This window comes from Atheta coriaria, unplaced genomic scaffold (genome assembly GCF_025399875.1).
Source record: "Atheta coriaria isolate IRGN ID8LTWV9N9 unplaced genomic scaffold, Caltech_Dcor_3.1 hic_scaffold_3_pilon, whole genome shotgun sequence".
NCBI classification, from domain to species: domain Eukaryota; kingdom Metazoa; phylum Arthropoda; class Insecta; order Coleoptera; family Staphylinidae; genus Dalotia; species Dalotia coriaria.
In genome coordinates this window covers 7,373,583-7,394,775 of record NW_027045445.1, presented here as the reverse complement: position 1 = coordinate 7,394,775, position 21,193 = coordinate 7,373,583, and the positions used below count along the sequence as shown (strand labels likewise).

At 38.5% G+C, this 21,193-nt stretch overlaps 4 protein-coding genes across 4 annotated transcripts; 3 read left to right on the top strand and 1 right to left on the bottom strand.

The window, feature by feature from the left end:
• The first annotated feature begins 231 nt into the window (after nucleotides 1-231).
• Nagk (N-acetylglucosamine kinase) lies at nucleotides 232-4,138 on the top strand. The gene is given in 8 exon segments (XM_065318053.1): nucleotides 232-1,118; nucleotides 2,312-2,495; nucleotides 2,563-2,815; nucleotides 3,134-3,322; nucleotides 3,325-3,444; nucleotides 3,447-3,502; nucleotides 3,504-3,581; nucleotides 3,583-4,138. Coding segments are annotated over 8 exon segments (1,014 nt in total). The 5' UTR covers nucleotides 232-1,089; the 3' UTR covers nucleotides 3,688-4,138.
• Nucleotides 4,134-5,527, top strand: LOC135804249 (uncharacterized). The gene is given in 3 exon segments (XM_065318051.1): nucleotides 4,134-4,725; nucleotides 4,728-4,990; nucleotides 5,047-5,527. Coding segments are annotated over 3 exon segments (1,293 nt in total). The 3' UTR covers nucleotides 5,485-5,527.
• A 49-nt stretch (nucleotides 5,528-5,576) lies between these two features.
• Nucleotides 5,577-19,667, top strand: LOC135804245 (intermembrane lipid transfer protein VPS13B-like). Its single transcript, XM_065318047.1, is given in 19 exon segments — nucleotides 5,577-5,983; nucleotides 6,043-6,308; nucleotides 6,370-6,554; nucleotides 6,616-6,823; nucleotides 6,915-7,048; nucleotides 7,125-8,066; nucleotides 8,069-8,554; nucleotides 9,163-9,465; nucleotides 9,468-9,787; nucleotides 9,845-10,420; nucleotides 10,977-15,276; nucleotides 15,340-15,601; nucleotides 15,656-15,863; nucleotides 15,933-16,259; nucleotides 16,322-16,521; nucleotides 16,580-17,064; nucleotides 17,131-17,946; nucleotides 18,009-18,139; nucleotides 18,142-19,667. Coding segments are annotated over 19 exon segments (11,649 nt in total). The 5' UTR covers nucleotides 5,577-5,896; the 3' UTR covers nucleotides 19,555-19,667.
• On the bottom strand, nucleotides 19,665-20,820 carry LOC135804253 (RING finger protein 37). Its single transcript, XM_065318054.1, has one exon. It carries the CDS (start codon nucleotides 20,692-20,694, stop codon nucleotides 19,705-19,707), a length of 990 nt encoding a protein of 329 aa, XP_065174126.1. The 5' UTR covers nucleotides 20,695-20,820; the 3' UTR covers nucleotides 19,665-19,704.
• Nucleotides 20,821-21,193: the final 373 nt, after the last annotated feature.

Here is a 21,193-nt window from a genome sequence, read left to right as displayed (position 1 = left end):
AAAACAAACTTGATCTTGGCATTTGATGCAATTTACTGCGAATTTTGAAGTGAATCATTCAGTTTAACATCTGTAAACTTTTCAATGTCAATATATACTATGTTCATAGTTATTCAAACTTTAAAACATGTTTTGAATCAAAATTAACAGGAAATTTTACGTTTAAAGTATCTATATAGATAAAAAATCATTTAACAATGTTTAATATATAGGAATATAGTCTTAAAAGTTATTTTTATCACCGCTGAAGTTAATTTTTCATATTTTTTAACTTAACTTTAACAGAGTATAGTTTGCTTTATTTGACATGTAAATGAAGTTGCCTAACTTCTAGGCGCAAGTAAACTTCATTAGATAAACATTTACACATTTTTATATAAACGAGAATAATTAAACAATGTACGATAAACAACCCTATCAATTAAGCACACATCGAAACTATGATGAATATAATCGTCAGGTAAAACCAGTAAATCACTAAGGTTTGTTTATGTAGGCAGCCATGCTTGTCGGCGCCAGCTGATTTCGACGTAAACAACCCACGTTTGTTTTCACACATGGACACTGCCTACTCGTATCATCCGACATATTCAAGCAACGTGTGTAACATTGAATGATGTTGAATAAAAAAACAACACCACACTTTCCAACCGGCCGCTCACTTTCTGTGTGCTTTCGTCCCATATCCCGTCGCCGGCGAGAGATACGATTGGACACGAGCGAATGAATGTGAATGCGCGGAGGGCGCGGAGTAATCGCGACGCGCGCCGCCGGAATTTATTCTGGTTTTCTCGCGTTAGTATAAACAGCGCGTTGTGGTGTCCGCGCGTAGTTCGTTAATTAACATCGGTGCTGTCGAACGCGTTCGGTGCACACACGTTGCGCGGTGCGCATTCGCCCTGAAGCTCCCCCACAATATGCTACGCATCATATAATCGCTGATATTATTTAGAATAATATTCGTAGAATTTTACACGGCGTCATAATCCAATACGTGTTTATCACATTAAATTAATACAGGAAGTGAAATTGATCTGTTGAGTTTATAAACTCGTTGAGTTGTTGGGTTTCGGAGCAGTTTGGTTGAAAATGGCGACGATTATTGGTGGAATTGAAGGGTAAGCGAAGAATTTAAACTTTTATTAAATAATTTTTAATTTATTTATGTTTTATTTGTTTTGTAATGACTTATTATTTATTTATTCATCGCGAAATTGTGTTTAAATTAAAATGTAAGTTTGCGTCTGCGCAGAGTGAGCACAAAGTGAGGTTAGTTATTGGCACGTCACTTTTTAGACAGTAAATTTCATGTTTTTGCATTTGTTTGACAATAATCATGTTAAATATAACTAATTATCGACATAATTATCATTCATATGTTTCATTAGCGTGTATTATTCGAGATATGTTTTAAAATATTCAACCGCACACATCGTGTCAATGAATAATATAAAAATTATTTGCATTTATGTTTCTTAAGATGTTTGACATTTATTCGTGAATTATGCTTGCATAATTTTAGCAAGTTTTTATTGCAAAGTCAAAGTTTCAAATTTTTAATGAATAAATTTTTTATTTTATGAAATAAAAGTTGCCTATAGCTATTATAAAAAGTTATGCATTTCCTAAAGAAAGAAATAATTATTTCAAGGAAATGTCCAATATAATACCTGTTGATACCTGAGGACATTGTCAATATTTACATATTATTATTGCAAATTGCTGTCGAACATGTCCGCGTTGGCGTGTTTCTATTACGCACAAAATAGTATAGCATAGTAAAGTAATAAAATGTTGATCCGCAAGGAGTAAAAATACACAATGTATACACACCGTGCCACTCTGTACACAATTATTTTGTTGATAAGCCAGTGTTATCAAACTGCGCGCTTGCATGCATACTTAGGAATAAATTATTAAAAACGCTACAAAATTGGCGCAAGTATACAAAGTGAAGGTGAAGGTTGACACATTGAATGAAAGTGGCAAGTTATTAATGCTCGTTAATGTTTATTTTGGGTTTTATGTTCGTAAAACACAATGGAAGCAAGAACTTTGTATGTTTTTTTACTGCAACGTTAAAAATTAGAATTTTTTCACTGTTTTGAGGCATAAAAAGTTATATTTTAATCATGGACGGTTAAAATACTTTAGTTACGGGTTTTAGTCACCAGGTGGCGTTTCCGCATGTGCTTTTGCTTATAGTGCAGCACAAAACCATCGTGTTGGTGCGGTGCGTTATTTATAACCTTAAATTTCCCCGTTGTGAAATTCACAGATTTAAAATACAAAAGTTGTTATTAATTTACAGGGGTGCAACACACTCGACGATAGTTTTAATCAACGAACAGGGCGAGATTCTGGTAGAGAGCAATGGACCAGCAACGAATCACTTACTTCTTGGCATGGAGGAATGTTCGAAACGCATCGCTGAGATGGTCAACAAAGCGAAAAACAAAGCCGGTCTGGACGAAAACATTCCTTTGAAAGCTTTGGTAAATATTATTTGTTATAAAATAGTTTATAAATTGGGTTATTACTAATTTTATATTTAATTTGCAGGGATTGGGTCTGAGTGGTTGTGAAACAGAGGAGACCAACAACGCGTTAGCTCAAGATGTGGCAAAGAGATACCCGAATCTTAGTGAATTGTACGCTGTTGGAAGCGATACGGATGGTTCCATTGCGACGACGTCAGACAATGGCGGCGTCACTTGTATCGCTGGCACTGGCTCCAATACGCTGTTAATTAATCCAGATGGGGGCAAAGTTCAGTGCGGCGGTTATGGATACATGCTCGGTGATGAGGGCGGAGGTAATCAATCTTTTTTTACGCTTTATATTTTAAATAAGGTCGTCAAAACAAAAACAAACGAAATTGGGCACAGTTTATGTGACATTTGGCATAGGCAACCGTCATTACACAATTTATCTCAAAATATGACCTTAACATGGTCTGCAACCGAAAATACACAATAATTTGTCATTTTGATGTTTTTTATGTCAAAAAATTGCACAAAATTTGACATAGGCAACTGTCATAACACAATTTATATCTCAAAATATAATCCCAAAATGACCTGCAACCCAAAATACACAAAAATTTGTCATTTTGATGTTTCTCTTTGTTAAGCATGGAAACTCGCGCATACAGCCATAAAAATCTGCATCAACGACATCGACGGTTTTGAAAAATCCCCACATCCCATCGACTGGGTATGGCAAACCACCAAGACCCACTTCAACATCAAGACACACATGGAACTCTTAGACCACGCATACACACGCTTTGACAAAGCATTCATGGCATCCCTATGCAAAAAATCGCCGCTGGCGCAAATGAAGGCGATGCGCTTGCGCGTCATGTTTTTCACCTCGCAGGCCGAGATCTCGCGAAGGGATTGGCCGCCGTTCTTCCTAAAGCTCACCCTACACTGACTTCTCGCGAGGGGGAATTCATATCCTATGCGTCGGCTCGGTATGGCTCAGCTGGAATCTGCTTCCGGCCGGGATTCATCGAACATATGGACTCCATTCCGGAAATACGCGAGCTGTCACTGATGAAGATCTGCACGACGATTCGCCGTCGGCGCTGCTTATATGGCGAGCGATCGGCTGAAAATCCCCATTCGTAAACAATACAATAAAAACTACGAGGTGTTTTTTAGATACAAAAGTTGTAAGTGACTTTTATAAATATGATTGAAATAAGTTAAGCGTAAACTATGAGGCTGCAGACGGTTTTTGTATCATGAGATTAATTGTAGATTTGTAATAAAACAAAAGCCGTTTGCGCAGTTGAAACACACTGTATATGTTATTTTATTATATTTTATGTGTCACATTGTCAAATGACACGCTTATGATAGTATTTTGTGTAAATCGTCACGGAATACGCCGTTGCGTAAGTTAATCACACGGTTTGAATCACATGTTGATATTTTCATCAAGCTTATCATTTGAAACATGTTTATTGCTTCATTTCGCAGCGCCATTTTATTTTTAAGCGGATTTTATTTAAGGATTATAAATCAACTTGTCATTGCACGAAAAATGTATGTAATCATTAAAAATTATATTCATTGTCTCATGGTCAGATTTAAGTCGAAGAAAAAAAACTATAAATTTGTTTAATGTTTGCAATTCACGTTAGTATTTGCATAAATTGTTATAAGTTGATCATAAAACATGAGTATACTGGAAGAACCAGCAGTTTGCGCCATTTTGAAAACAATTGCGAAAAATGCAGGTTTTTTGACAGCGATGTTGAGTTTAGTGTTGACAAAGGCGCCGATAAAGGAGATGGCTACTTGAGCCAAATGTCATTGGTAGATATTACCTCAAAATCTAAAAACAGAGAATCTATAAGCTTGGTGATTAAATGTGCGCAAAGTGATCCAATTCAACGCACGACATTTCCGTTACATCAACATTACTTACGTGAGATTCGGTTTTATGAAGAAATATTACCGGCGTTTAATACATTCCAAAAACAAAACAACGTTAAAGATCCATTTAACTCTGTGCCGAAATGTTACGCATCTTGTATTGACGACAACAAAGAGTTTTTAATAATGGAGAATATTAAAATGCAAGGGTTTGAATTGTGGGATAGAAAAACACCGCTAGATGGCGCACATGTTAAACTAGTGCTTGAAAAATACGCGAAATTTCACGCTGTTTCTTTCGCTATACGTGCGCATGATCAGAAATTATATGATAAACTGAGTCAGGATTGGATAATTTATTTGTGCCGAAATATGTCGATAGAAGTTTCTTTCAAAGTTTTGAATTAGCCGTGGATAAAGCTATTGGTTTGTTTGGTAACACCGAAGCAGATAGAAAGTATCATGTTAAACTGTCAAACTTTAGACAGGATGGAAAAGTTATGGATTTCTTTCATTTAATGGGACAAACAACATGGGAGAATCCTATTATCACGCATGGTGATAGTTGGTTGAATAATTTCATGTTTAAATATTGTCAAAAGGTAAAAAGAAGTAATTTACGCACAAAATAGACTAAAATCGTTGTTATTTTTCACAGAATGGCAAAAAACAACTGCAAGATGTCCGAATTTTTGATTTTCAAATAATGCGTCACGTGTCAGTCATCTTGGACGTCGCATACTTGATCTACATGAATACAGACGCATCTCTGTATAATAATTACGAACATTATTTGAAGTTTTATTACAATCATCTACTATTACATGGTAACGCAATGAAAACTAACATTGAGAATGTGTTTCCCTATGAAACTTTGAAAGCTGAATGGGCTAAATATGGTGTTTATGGCTTGTTATTTGGATTGATAGGTGTCGGAATTTTATTGCAAGATAAAGAAGATATCGTTGATTTGTCTGATATCGCTAGTGGAAACATATCCGCTGCAAATGTGTTTTTCGTTGATAATAACTCCGAAGAAGGCATCAGGAGGATGAAAAATTTAGTTAAACATTTTGTAGATAACAAATTCATATAGTTTTATTAAATAAAACAAGCGGAAATAATGTTTTAATATCAAATTTATAGAAATAAAGTTAGTCAGTCAGTCATTTTGACAGATTGACATTTGACAGTTCAGCTTTCTGTAATTTCAAATCATCTGTTCCAATCTTTTAACAACATTCTAATTACAATTCATTTACTTGTTGAAATAAGTACTTCCTCCAATGATTCATACCACTTACATGCCTTACATGTGATAATGTCGTTGTTTCGGTTACGTCGACATCTCAAAACAACTTAAACAACCACCGGTGGGAATCTCAACAAAAGCAGATCTAACCTCAAACGCTACTATCATCATTCATCACGCAACTTATTCCACGTACGTGTAAATATTACAATTTCTACTGAGATGATAATGCCAGTGTGCAACGAGTGCTGTAACAATGTTTAAGCTAGAATCATATATTACACCGATTCTGCTCAGCTACGTCGATAAATATATTAAAAATTTTCGTCCACAAGATTCTCAGGTATAGAAACATCAAAATCATGTTGATAATCAATGATAATTGATTATTTTTGTTTTAAGGTATCATTATGGGGTGGCGACGCCTCATTTCACAATCTAGACTTGAGACTGGAAGTCCTGGAGCAGGAACTGCAACTGCCATTCAGTTTTGTCTCTGGACACATTCATGAGTTGTTGATTCATGTGCCATGGACTAAATTGGCCTCCGAACCTATTACAATTACTATAAATACTATTGAATGTATTTTGAAATTAAGGGGGGCTGATAGTGCTAGGGTTAGCCAGGAGAAAACACAAGATAAATCAAAAAGATACCCAAATAAAAGGTAATTTACTTTTAAAATTAATTTTACTTGAAATAAAATTAATATTTGTTTTAAATTTAAGGCAGCAGATTGAGGAGACCCCGCCTGGTTATGTACAACTTCTCATTAACAAAATCGTAAGCAACATTCGGATTTACTGCAATAATTTGATATTGAAATATGTGGAGGAGGATATTGTTCTGTCCATGAATGTAAAACTATTGACTTTTGAGTCGGCGAACGAGAAATGGGAGCCTGCATATACAGGTATTTACAAAATGTTTTTTTTTTTTACTTTATTTATTTATTATTTTAAATGATTTTTTAGATGTTTACTTATCGCAGTTGTTGATGCGTAAAGTGATAGCAATAAACGACCTCACCGTGTGTTTAGACAAACGCAATGCATCAGGGAAAATTGATGTATACCAAGAGCCGATGTTGTATCGGTGCTCGATGGTTATACATTTCCTGCGGTCGAATATCGCGGGTAGCAAAAAATCCTCAACGTCACGATGCGATATTTACTGTAATTCGTAAGTATTTCACCTCCGCCATTTTGAAATAACTCCAATGACAGTTAGTGTGTATTTAACATATAAATTTCTTGTTTTTGTTTGTATTTAGAATGGAATTCAGTATGACAGAGCAACAAATACCTATGCTGTTGAGGTTAATTTACTTGCTGCAAGCATTACACCAGAAACAATTAAAGAGTGATCACGATATTTTCCGCGAGGGGGACGCACTGTCGGACACAGGTTAGTTCAAAATTACATAACCTATGTATGCAACACATCTTACATATATTAATATTTATGTTTTACATTTGTTTAGAATATGGCGTAGAAAAACAATCACTCGCTGGATGGGCCTGGTCGTTTGTGCCTTCCCTACTGCCAGTCTCACATGACGATATAAATTTCCAAGAAATGCACAATCTTGGCCCAACTCTACAAATTGGATTCTACGTGGATAATGCCTCGCTTACTTTTAAAGTTTCCGAATCGCACAATGAAAAAGGCGGATATTACTCGCAACGCAAGTTGAAATACTGGCCACTTCTCACACTGCGTCTACAAGGTATTTTTACTGAGTCAATATTTCATGGCAAGCAATGGTCGCAAGTTAGCATGGGAATTAGCGAGATGGCGCTGTTACCAATCGGACAATGCAGTTGTTCTATTCAAGACGTTCTTGATAATGTCACACCAGCAGAGTATCTTAAAACCGGGCAAATATCCGATGCGCACAAATCCGATTCACTTTTCGACGCTGAAGCGCCTGAAAATAAAGGCGAGCGTAAAATTTACCACGCCAATTGGAATCGGCATGTTGAGCGCACTACAGAGGCGGCTCTACTGGAGCGCTCGCCAGCGCTAGCGGTAGACTACCTGTATCACTTGACTGTCCCTGATGACATGACAAGCGAAAACTTGTCTGAACTTGGGAGTGATTTTGAGTATAGTAATTTATCCGAGAGGGCGCTGTTGAGAGTTGTGGTGGGTCCATTGCGCATGCGTCTATGTTCCGGTTTCCTTCATCGCATGAGTAGTCTACAGGCTGCTGCATCAACTTATGATTATCTACCGTATAGTATACCGAAACCAGAGCCGGAGTTAGCCGATTTGTTACCACCGTCTGAGGATGATTACGATGCGTTAAATGAACACATACCAGATAGAGTTATGCAATTTACATTCCTTGCGCCTGTCGTTGAAGTTTCCCTAATGGATCATCCGTTTTTCGAAGCAACAAAACATAATTTATTCAAGAGGAGTAAAAGTTGTCTACGCATCAGGCGCAGCAAGGCATACATGAGCAAAACTTACCAAAGTTGACTCTGGAATGTCAATGTGTCGATTTGAAGATTACAAATCCAATGTATACGAAGAGATTATTGCGAACAACGTGTCAATTGCCTGATCCACCAGCGCATATGTTCGACGCATGTTATTCCAAGATGTCCGCGAAAGTAATCGGATTCTGTAGTAGATTGTTGATAAATAAGCGGCAAACAACGATATTAACGCCTAGTAACGCATCCTATAAATCCAAGAGTATATTAATGCCGCAATATTGGGTGGATTCGAATATTGCGCATCGAGAGTGCTTGTTTGAGGGTGAAAGTTTTACTATAACTGGCACGAATCCGAAGCTGTTGATTTTTGGCATGATTTTGGATAAATTTATTAAGAAAGATGCTGAGGATGGTATACATTATATTGGCAACAGTTCATTGGTGGCTGATGCAGTTAAAAATCATGGTAAGTGTATTTTATGTTTAACTAGCTTTAACCCGCGGCTTCGCCCGCGAATATCTAAAATAATGAAGTTGCTTCCGTACGCGTCTGTAGTCACAGAAGAAGTAACAATGAAGTAGAATGGCGGGAAGTTTAAAATGGCTGAAAGTATAGTCTATGGAAGTATAGTGTACAGTCTCCATAGTGTAGTCAATTGGATTTGATGTTGACGTAGCTGTCGGTAATACAGTGTGATAATACAGTGTGATGGTACTATAGTACTTAGGTTTGAGCTTCATTGCTGGAATGCTAGATGGCGTTAAAGTAGTCAAATAGCCAGATGCAGAGGTATTATTGGCTAAACTATTTCTTTATTTTATTTAAAAAATCATTTTTTTATTAGATAAAAAGTAGCCTATAACCATTCGGGGACCACTAAGAATATGTGTACAAATTTTCATGATGATCGGTTAAGTAGTTTGTGTGTGAAAGTGTAACAAACATCAGGACTTTCGCATTTATAATATTAGTAGGGATATATTTGATCCTAAACATTATCAATCTGCGCATGCGTTTAAAGATAAAATGGCGGCTTATGTTCAATTTATCTAATAATTCTATTATTTTATTAGGTTTAGCATATTTGGAACTCTGCGTCGAAGGAATGCGCTACAAGCGTGTGACAACGGAAAGCACGACAATAATCGACGCGAGTTTAGGTTCAATCAAAGCCTTTATAATCGAACCGATTGATTTCATCAACACACCGACATCTAGTTTGACATCTGCAAATCTATCCACCGCCAGTTTCTATTCCACGCGAGAAATTCAACAAGTGTTGATTATTTCCGGCCCAGAGTATGAAAACGAAGAAGATGCTACTGCAGCATCAACAGAGCAGTTGTTCACAGCCACTGTGCAAGTTCCACTCAATCCTGAAAACAAACACATCCACCACTGTTGCTTTTTAACTTGAAAGAAATCAAAATGTGTGTTGATCCGCTCCTGTGTAGATGGTTGCTGTACACACCGAAAGTGACAGCGATGAAAACTGAAGTTTTATTTGAAGCTGCGCCTAGGAAACTAAGTCGCACTTATTCAGATAATAGTGTTTATGAAACACCACGCAGAAACCGAACTCCATATGAGTCGATTCATAGCAGTCTTGATCAAGCGACTTATACACCTGTGCAAAAGTCACAAAAATCACAATCGTTAGCGATTAATACCGGAGAAGAAGAAAGGGAAGAAATTGATGTAAGTTACACTTTCAACATGTCAATCAATCAATACTAAAGTGAATTATTTTTACAGTCGCAGGAAAAAGTTTATAATTTCCTCAAAAAATGGTTCGACGTGTGGAAAGGCCTACTCTTCTACGGCGACGTCTCACAATGCACGATTTACTTCCCTGTGAAGTCTTTATCCGCTGTAGGTTCACAGGGAATTCAACAAGCTGTCGAGGAAGTAATGCGGAAAGAAAACCCACCGGATATATTTGTGTTCACACTGCCCTCTGCGAAAGTCCGCAACTCTTCACACAGAGACAACTTGAATCAGTACATGAACAAGTTGCCAATTGTGTTACCAGATACGTTCTGGTCGGCGAACAAGTCGAGCTTCCCGTGGAATTTACACATTGCTGATTTGTCATGTTATACTTGGCAAAATGGCGCTAAGGTTGATTGTCTCGCACCTGTTTCCCTAACCTCAACAGTTGGAATGTCAACGAAGTCTGCAAGGCCCAGTCAGGACGCCGGCCATCTTGGACAGAGCATCGAGAATATCTTCCAGATTAATTTCTCTGGTAACAAGTGTGATATTGGAACGTTTGGTGTGTGCGTACACATTGACATGACGCCGATTGTTGTGTCTATATCTGAACCACAAGTAAGTTTATTTATTTATTTATTTATTTACTAGCTTTAACCCACGGCTTCTCTCTCGAATATCTGAATATCTGAAGTTGCTTCCGTACGCGTCTGTAGTCACAGAAGAAGTAACAATGAAGTAGAATGGCGGGAAGTTTAAAATGGCTGAAAGTATAGTCTATGGAAGTATAGTGTACAGTCTCCATAGTGTAGTCAATTGGATTTGATGTTGACGTAGCTGTCGGTAATACAGTGTGATAATACAGTGTGATGGTACTATAGTACTTAGGTTTGAGCTTCATTGCTGGAATGCTAGATGGCGTTAAAGTAGTCAAATAGCCAGATGCAGAGGTATTATTGGCTAAACTATTTCTTTATTTTATTTAAAAAATAATTTTTTTTATTAAATAAAAAGTAGCCTATAACCATTCGGGGACCACTTAGAATATGTGTACAAATTTTCATGATGATCGGTTAAGTAGTTTTTGCTTCAAAGTGTAACAAACATCAGGACTTTCGTTTTATTTGTAGGGATTTATTTAAATCACTAGTGGCTATTTTATTAATTTTTCCAGGTTTGTCTTATTGCGAGTATTCTCCATGGTCTAATTGAAGTGGCGTACAACATTCTCCCGGAACCGAAGGTGCAAGTACTAAATCTCGATCCCATTCCTCCTATTCCTTCAACCCAAGGCGGTTCTAACCTAAGTCCGACAATATTAAAAGAGAGCGTGGATTCGGTAAGTGAGAAACAGCGACCCCTGGTGCCGGAAAACCTCGAAAGTGATAATATTAAACTAACGGCGTGGATACAATGGACTATTACGCGATTTACCATTAATTTACTTGCACAAGACAATTCTAACCTCAATTCTAACCTTAAATTCGTTATCGACGCGGAGGATATAGTCAGTTCTTTAGACTTTCAAAACGTTTATTTAAAACTTAAGAGTAAAATCGGGTCGGCAAGTGTGATGCACTATGTAAAAGATGGCGACGATAGATGGCGCCCCGGGGATTTCCTTGGGTTAGTTTTGAGGGTAAACGAAGAACCTGTGACTTCCGATCGGCAAGAAGACACGAGTTTTGCTAATATTACTATAACACGCGCAAGCTGTCAACATACACATACACTATGGGGTGCTAACAAGCAAAAAAACAAAAATAAGAAAAAAAGCACCGCGGATGAAGACAAAATGGCGGAGTTTGTGTACTCACGCTACATGACTGAAATAATGCTCAGTATTCAACCGATAGACCTATTGGTATCACCTGTCACTTTGAAGAATTATTTCTTGGTACTGGAACCTTTGTTACAAGTACCAGCGTTATCATCACAACCAAGAAAAGTCACATCTTCTAGTAGTTTAATTCTTAGCAATCGCAGTTTACCGCTGACGTACATTGAATTCAACGGGTTTCGATTGATCATGCCTTCGGTAGACATGGGAAAAGCCGGTACTGTGCACAATACATGCGTATTTCAAGTTAACAGAATTAATTTATCACCGAGCGCTGTGAATCCCATCTGTAGAACTCCATGCAGGCCGGATATTTACCAACAGGCAGCGCAGGCGCGGATTCTGAACGTGCCCGGAAGTGAGATGGAGGATCGCCAATATCAACTGGATATTAACGGTATATGCATGAATTCTGGTTCGTGGACGGAGATAAGTCAATTATTAAAGAATAGAGGTAAAAGTATGTCGGTATTGAAAACTATGAGTGAAAACCCAGCGCTGGAATGGAATAATCTGGAAAAAGGTAAACTCAAGTCCGGACCGGAGATTACCTACTGGTCGCTGATATCCAAGTTTGATATCTCGGTGATTTACGCGCCGGCAATGATCTACAAGCATGATATCATCTGCGGGCATTCAATTGAGGTTAACTTTATATCGGATATTAATTTTACGGTGTCCCTCGAGCAGATTAAGCTGATAATGTCGTTGAGTGATGAGGCTCTTGGTGTTTTGGATGTTTTACTCGCGCAGAACGACGTGAACAAACCGTCGAAGGTGATATTTCCGTATTCCATTTATCAACCGGAAGATGAATGTGATCTGGAAGTAGAATTGGATGTGACTAAAGATTCCGGCATTGAAACACAAGCTTCAGACCTCAGGAGTTCGTTTTCTTTGAAAACAAACAGCGGAGTACTTGGGGCTTTAAGAAAAATGAGCGAAGTAAGTGAAAAGTCCATTTTGTCACCTGGTGCACCAGCAATTGTTAAATCTTCAACAACGTTGAGTAACACATCGACGTTTATACCTCTAGATGTTTTAATAACCGGCGGAAAGGTTTCACTGGTTTTGTATGAGTTTGAAACTTCGACTAGGAGTGACATGTCGCGATTTTTCAAAGAAAATGAAAGTGATAAAGGTTACGAAGCTTCCGAAGAGGAAAGTGTCATTGATGTAAAGATGCACGCAAGGAGATTCTTTCCTTTGTTGTATTTTTCTTTATCGCAACCGAATTGCTTCATGTCCGATACATTACTATGCAGAAAGATTCAAATCTCGTGTTATGATGTCTGTATCAAAGTCGATGGACATGGCGGACATAAAATCTTGAAGAGTATACCAAGCGAGGATGATTTTGGTACGCATTTACTAGAAACTAAATCAGGGGAACCCCATCTTGACACAGGCGTACTCCCAGCGTTCCTAACCTTAAAATGGAGTAAAGGTATAGGAAAACCTGCAACTTTGGATGTGGATATTGCAAAACCGACGAAAATTGTATGCTCATTGTCCAGATGGTTGTATCTTCTACAGATTCAGGATAAATTTCTATCTAATATTATTGTACCACGTGGCAGATTTAGTTCTACAGATAGTCAGGCGGATCCAAAACCGGATATGGAGGTTCTGCACGTGCGAGCACCGAAAACCACCACAAAAGGTGAACATTATTTAAAATATGAATTGATCAAGCAGAAGTTTAAAGGTTTATCTATTATTAACGTAAAACTATCACAAATGGTGCTTGCGATGCACACGAAAAATGATGTTGAGGTTAGTGTTGCTTTTTCAAGTTTAACAAACAATTTATCCATACAAAATCGCCCGGAGAAGTTGTTAAACACTACGAGTATAGAATGTATGACAATTGGATGTGTTTCCAATGGTGCATCAAAACTAATACTAAATCCATGGAGTACTTCATTTGAGGTTACGTTGTTCTGGGAGTCATGGCAGTCGATGAATTCTAGCCCACAAACGCAGATTTCAGCCGAGAGTGATGCTATCGTGCTGGATATCAGCCCTGATCAAGTTTTAAATATTCAAGATTTATTGGAGGACATTCAGGAGTTATCTAGGAATTTCCCTAAAAACTCCGAAGATACTTCAAAGATGCGAAAAGAACCATCCAAAGGTCCTGTAACTGAAAAAGAACAACATTACAAGGATGATCTACGAGCCGGAGCTTTCCATTTTGTAGATTCAACGAGTAATAACATTGACGAGTTACCATTACCCTATCAGGTTGTATTCTGGAATAGGAATGTCTCTGCGATGGCGTGGAGATATCCACAACCGAGGGCGCTGACTAAGGTTAGGGTATTTCCGGTTCCTTTTAAAATAAGCACTGGAAACGAAGAAGACGAGCAGATTCTGTGTCATCTAGAATATTGGTCTGATTGTCATGGTTGTTATCAAACATTCACACAGTTTTATTTATCGGAAACAGAGATGTGTCATTTGGAGCTTCCGAAAAGCTACCCACAACCAGCTGTGGCGTGTACATGGAGAGTGGTGTTAACTGCACCTATGATTAAAGACTATCATCAGTCTAGAGTATTCGTCAGTCCTAGAGCATTAGCTGGTTGCATAAGAATTGATTCTTATTTTAACAAACATTTGATTCCTCAATTGACTCTGGCTGTACACATTGCTTCTGTCAACGTTAACCTCATCAATTATTTTGATAAAAGAGCGAATTATACGATGCCTAAAGGGTTGAAGAAATTCTACTCGGATTTACTTATACCAGATTATCAACACGTTGTGACTTTGACCATAGATAACGCCAATGCGTATCTGGCAACGTGGAAATTCGAAATGGCGGTGTTCGATATCAACTGTAATGCGAAATGCGCCATCTTGGATTATGCTTTCCTCACACTCCAACAGTTAATAGAACCATTCTCGTTTAAATTTGAAGTCTCTCTAGCGAAAACAATAGGGATTAATATTATCTCTCAACCGATAAGGGTTTTATTTGGTGCGGGTGCTGCGCATACACTTGCTGTAAGCGTGCAATTGTGGAATGAACTATTACAACGCCGGAAATCAACCGAAGACGCGATTGATTTTATTTTATTAACACGATATGTTGTATGTAACGATACCAATTTGAATCTGCGGTTTGGCCAAGCTGGATTGGAGGATATTTTCCTACCCTCTGGGTGTTGTCATTTTTATTCATGGCGGTCACAAAAAAATAAACAAGTTTTGCGTGTTGCAATGGAAGAGAATAGAAACCTGATGTGGTCGGAACCATTCACTGTGGATAAAGATGGTACCGAGATTTACAAAATGGCGGATGAGAGCACACAGATTATTATCACGGTTAAGTCTTTGTCTGCCACTCAGAAACAAATTATTATCTCCGGACAGTTTTATATATGCAATACATTATTGGAACATTTTGAGATGAAGGTAGTGCAGAGTGTTTCCAGGGAGAAGGAGAGAGAGTTTAAGTTAACTCCGAGTCATATTATTAGAGGAAAGAGCACACCGCCGAGTATGTTTCTTGATTGTAGTAAGACGTATGTTTTGAGATTGAGGTTCTATGGGTTGGAATCTGCTTGGTCTGGGGATATTCCCTTATTGGAGAATACAAAGTGTGCGCAGCCATGGCTCGTGAAAGGTTAGTCACTGATTTTTATCTTTTTTGTTTGTGTTTTAAATAACATTTTTGTGGTTTGTTTAGTGCCATTACAAGAACGTGGCCAGTTCTTGAGCATATGGTGTCGCATTGTGATACAAAACTATGCGCAAGGCAAGAAAATTCTTGCGATGATGTGGCCATTGTTTATGATTCGGTCGAATCTGCCTATTAGTGCTAAAGTCCACATTGAGACACCGACATTAAACGTGCATCTGGAATCAACTGTGAAGGGACACGGAGAATTGCAACAGTTGTATTGTCCTGGGACAATTGATCATTCACATCAGCTTACCTTCCAAATTGAGTATGATTGAGTATTATTACTGAGGTTTTAATTTAAATATTTAAATTTTTTCAGTAATGCTTTGTCCAATTCCAATCCATATGTTCCGCTCAACTATAGTCTAGTTGACCAAAAGCAGTTCTTCAAAAAATCAGAAAATGAAGACGTGGCTGAGATATTAGCCACCATCGATGAATCCAATAAACATTCGTGGCCATATTTCTTTGATGATTATGAAGATGTTGAGTTTGCCGCTGATGATCAACCATTAACCCATGTGCAAGTTAGTAAATATGCTTTACAAATTAATTTAAATAACTAATTAATTAAAATCTTTCTGGTTTATATTTAGGTGCGTTATCAAAACGCGTCACCTTATTCCAGTGCACTCTTAGTTGAACTCTTACCGTGGTCTCTAATGGTCAACATGCTCGGCTGTCAAATCGCCATCTTGATTAACGAGAAAGAGCTGTGCCGGATTAACCACAACGGAATTATCACACCGCCTAAACTTGAAGAGACCTTTTGTATTGGTGTTGGTTTGAGCAGCACGTGGAATGTCTCAGGGCCTCTACAGCTGGCCAAATCTAATTGGTCACAGGCTTTTTATATGCCTTCTATTACAGGTACGATTCCTTTTGATGGTAATATAAAGGCAGTGGTACATTGCGAGCCATATGTGAGTACATAGTTAGTTTTTATTGATTAATAAGTATAAAAATGTTTATATTTATATATTAGGTATGCGTGGTGTCGATATACAGCTCGATATATAACGAGATTCGGTTACTACGCATGACTTCATCGCACGTGTTAACCAATCACCTGAAGATGCAACTGTATGTGGTTTGTTTTGCGCTGCCAGATAATAATTCCAGAGTGAATCTTCCACTGCAGTGTGATAAACATGCGTTTGTTTTGCCTCCTCAACTCCACAAAACGTAAGCTGACGCCATTTTGATTTCCATGTCTCTAACACGTGTTTTGTTTTTTCTTTAGTAATAGCGGAATACCAATTATGCAATGGCTCCTCGTGGAGAACGCTCAAAACACACGCGCGTACACAAACTCAAACGATTACGCTTTCTATGTGTCGTTTTCAACGAGTTTCCGCTACGGCTGGTCGTGCCCAATCCGTGTGGATAAATATGCCGCACGGCGGAGTATCGCCATTCCCCACGAAACACGCAGTGTACCCATCGTGTTGGTAGCGCAAGAATACAAAGGTCAAACGTATCTAGCTGTGCACCATGATTTACATCCACAGCTTTTGGTGGAGAACCATTGTGGGACGAAGATATTCTGCGCGCAGTTCAAAAATGATCAATCCGCTGTCATTCAGGATTGCGATCACATCAATTGGCTGTGCACCATTGACAATCATTCTTCCAGCTACTATAGCATGCCAATTGTTAGCGAGAAGTTTCCGGAGCTTCCACAGGTCAATTATCAAGAGATGCTGGTGCTTGCTGCAAGTGATGAAAGTAAGCACTAGAATAAAACATCTTATCTTCATATTTTTTTAAATTTATATATGAATAATTTTAAAGGTGATTTAGAAAACATAATTTGGTCCACGCCGATAAATGTGACTAACTACAACGATCAATTCGTGCGCATTCCGTATCACGGCGACGTTAAAGCCGTGGTGCAATACACTGCACATGTGATAAAGATCCGCATCGAATCGGTGAGTCAAGTTGAAATTAGCGCTAGGGATATCCGCGTGCGTTTGACAATGCACGAGAATGAAGCGAGGCAGCAGAAGAAGGAAATTGCCTATGCTGACAGCGGCTCGACCACTGCAGGAACAGGAACGTCTTTCTTTAGTGCTGAAGGATCCGCTAGTTCTAGTGGGTCAACTGAAAATATGATAATGCTGCGTCCTGAAACATATTTGGATTATGCTGCTGGTGCTGCAAGTAGTGTATACTCTGATTGTGAAGACAGATCGTCATCAACACAAATTATTCAACCATCTTTGACTCAGAATGTCATTAGAGTAATGGCGTTCTTCAAGGGTTTAATTTTTACTTTAACTGGAGATTTAGAAAATGGCGGCGCGGAAAGAAAAGAAGTGATTAGTTTATCGTGTGATAACATCGCCATTACAGTCACACGCGCTGAAATCTCGCAGATTGTATTGAGCATTTCAAATATTCAAATTGACAATCAATTGTACACGCGTGGATCGTATGATTTTCCGGTGATTTTGGTCTCGCAATCAGAGGGACCAAAAGTCAATCTGCGAGGGTTTAATGTCCCTATTAATCAGTTGATCTACGACGCGCAGGAGAACAATGTCATTCGTATGGATATGAATGTGGAGAGTTGGAGGGATGTATTCTTAAATGAAAACATTGCAGGTTAGTGAGAATTTAATTATTTTATTCATCTTTAAAACTGATTTTATGGTTGTTTCCGTTAGATGTGCGTGATATTCACATCAAAGTCCAACCTATATCAATATTTCTGGAAGATATTTACTTGATGAAGTTGGTGGAATACCTAACGGTGCTGCAACCAACCAAACTCGTCATCTGGCAACCGAGAAAATCCTGACGAACTACCGTGTGAAGTCAACGTGTGTTCCAGTTCCGCTTCATTTGAAGTACGGAGCATGCATGCTGGCGCGTCCTGTACGCTTGAAGAATTTCAGCATTGATGAGATATCAATCCTTCTCTCTGTTCATGCATCGGTCAAGCTGTATATAGCTCTGGACCAGTCGCCATTGCATTTTGGTAAATTCGACAAGAAGCGTCTGTTTACTACCTATTATAGATTAGGCCACGCCATGACGATGCATTATATATCAGGCGCCATCTTTGGTGCCGGTTGGGTGGTGAGTTCATTGGAGTTGATTGGAAGTCCTGGTGGGTTAGCCCGTGCAATGGGATCTGGTTTAAGAGATTTTGTAAGTTTACCTTATCATGGATTGGTACAAGGACCATGGGCTTTTCTTAGAGGCGTGTCATATGGTTCCGCTAGTCTTATGAAGCATGTGACAGCGGGTACGCTGCAATCTGTGACCAAGTTAGCTTCCAGTGTTGCAAGGAATTTGGATAGGTTGACGTTGGACGATGAGCATTTACGCCGGACAGAAGAATCACGCAGGCAACGGCCTCAAGGATTGACTCAAGGTTTCGTCCAAGGTTTGACAGGTTTAGGAATAAGTTTATTGGGAGCTGTTGGTGGGATAGCGCATCATCCGCTTCAAAGTGTCATGGCGGAGGGTGCATCACCAAGGTCACTTGTAGCCGGCGTTGGACGAGGTATAGTTGGTGTATTTACCAAACCTTTGAGTGGCGCTGCTGAATTGGTTGCGTTAACTGGTGAAGGATTGCTTCAAGGCGCAGGATGGAATAAACTACCGGAACCGCGCATGACTCCAGCGTTAAACCACATTTATTCCTCGACAAATTCAATTGTAAAGTACAAGTGGAAGTTTCTGCAGACAATCACACAAAGTAATATTCTTTTCGTGACTGAAGCTACCGCCATTACGAATATTTGTCAATATGACGCTGTCGCCCTTGTATTGACCTCTGAGGCTTTGATCATCGTTGATGTCGATGAGGATATGACACAGAGAGTGTTAAGCCTATCAGAACTTTCGGGAACATATAATAATGACCCCACACTGTTATGTCTCAAGTTGGAACCACCTAAAGTAATCATGAAGATCGTGGAGGATGATGTGGTGCTTGAGATGGATCCGGCATGTCGCGCACGCGTGGCAGATTACGTCAGGAATACAGTTGGGCTTATGCAGCTTCCTGCAGATAGAGATAGCCCTGAACATTCGGAAATGAGTATTTCGCCGGATGTATCACCAACTGGGTCCCCGGGAAGGAGATCGGACGAAGCCACGGTGATGACCTACTATGTCAGCCCGCAGAGTCGAAATTATTTTCTGTGTTTGCTGGCCTTGGCGAAACAACAAACCGAAAACTATTATTTTCCAATTTTATAAGTCACGACAAAATGGAGTAAGAACCGATACTTTTTATTTATTAATGATTTATGGTGATACAAAGCGGAGATTGATTTTATATAAGTAAAAAATTGTGATATGATCTAACATAACGTCTTTAGTCTTCTTTATTACGTTGATTTATGTTGGTCATGTAACATTTATCTTTACAACAGCGCCATTGACAAATTTTCGTTTACACATGCTGCATGTGTTGCATAATGTGATCAAACATGGCCGACAGAACAAATGCCTACACACGGTTATCTCATACAAATTTGCGTCACATTTACACTTGTGACATGTTTTCTTCAACGTGTTAGCGGGTTGACTCTTCTCGAAGCTTGTAAAACACATAAAACTTCCGCTTCCCATAACTTTAGCAATCGCATCGTCTAAATTATCGCCTGTTGAATGTTGATTACATTCACTGGTATTATCCACAGCCTTTTGTATCTTCTGAGGTATTTCAACGCGTAATTCGGTAGAATAATTAGTTTTGCGGTTGTTTTTATCACCATAACTTGTTTGTTGATTCTCTTGTTTGCTTGAACCAAGCGTCCGACCAATTGTTTTCGTTTCATCCTGATCGCCATGTTTTAACAGGAATAAATCAATGCGACTTTTTAAAGCTACGTTCAATACTGGTTTCCGGTTTGGGAGAAATTCTAAGCCTGTGAATGGATCCACCGCTTTCCGTCCGTACATTACATCGTTACTAATACATTTCTCAAGTGTGACTTGATCGATTGTGTTACCACTTGGCAGAGTCATCGGCAATGCCATTACTTCACAAGTTAACGCATCCTTAAAATCCTCCGGTATGGTAAATTCACCGTTCTTGCTATTTGTCAGTATATTCTGCATTTTAGTTCTTCCTGGATGTTTCTCATCACTTCTGTGCATGAGTTTATGCACTGTTTGTTTTGTTTCTTGTGAGCAGTTCTTTCCAATGTATCCCCATACTTCAACACTGCCTAAACATGGCACTGATCTTGAATCGGTGCGTAAAATTCGCACACATAACTTATTTGTATTTGTGAATACTCTGTGTTGAAAAGACTTGAAATAACTAAGAGTATATGAGTTTGTGTTGCTTGTAGGAGGATTCTGCTTGTCATAAAACTTAGAATCACACATTATTAACCCTGGTATCTTTTCATCATAGATTTGAGTTCCTATTGATACTGCAGGGCTGCCTGCAAGCAGTTCTATTCAATTGTTTTGTGTGACCCAAGAGTTGTTTGAATTTTTATGTATCTTATTTGTATATCACAGATGAATTCAAAGTCAATATCAATTGGGGGTTTTATTGAACTGAAAGCCAGGAAGCCCCTGGCACGGGTTTTGAAGTCGTTACTTATTAAATTACTAACTTCATAGTCGTCTAAAGCCGCTGCAGTTGTGGAAACTTTTGGAGAGAGCTTTGGGTCCAGAAAATTGTACATTTTAGGTCTAAAATGTGCATGTATTAATTATACTCATCAAAAGGTTCTTTTAACATACATATTGTATAAATTTCTTGCACTGCATTAATCACATCAGGTACTTTTGACAGTATTTATTAAGTTTAACACATGCTAGATAAAGTGAAGAGTATTTGTGATGGAAACTCATGAACCAGAAACTCATCAACCTA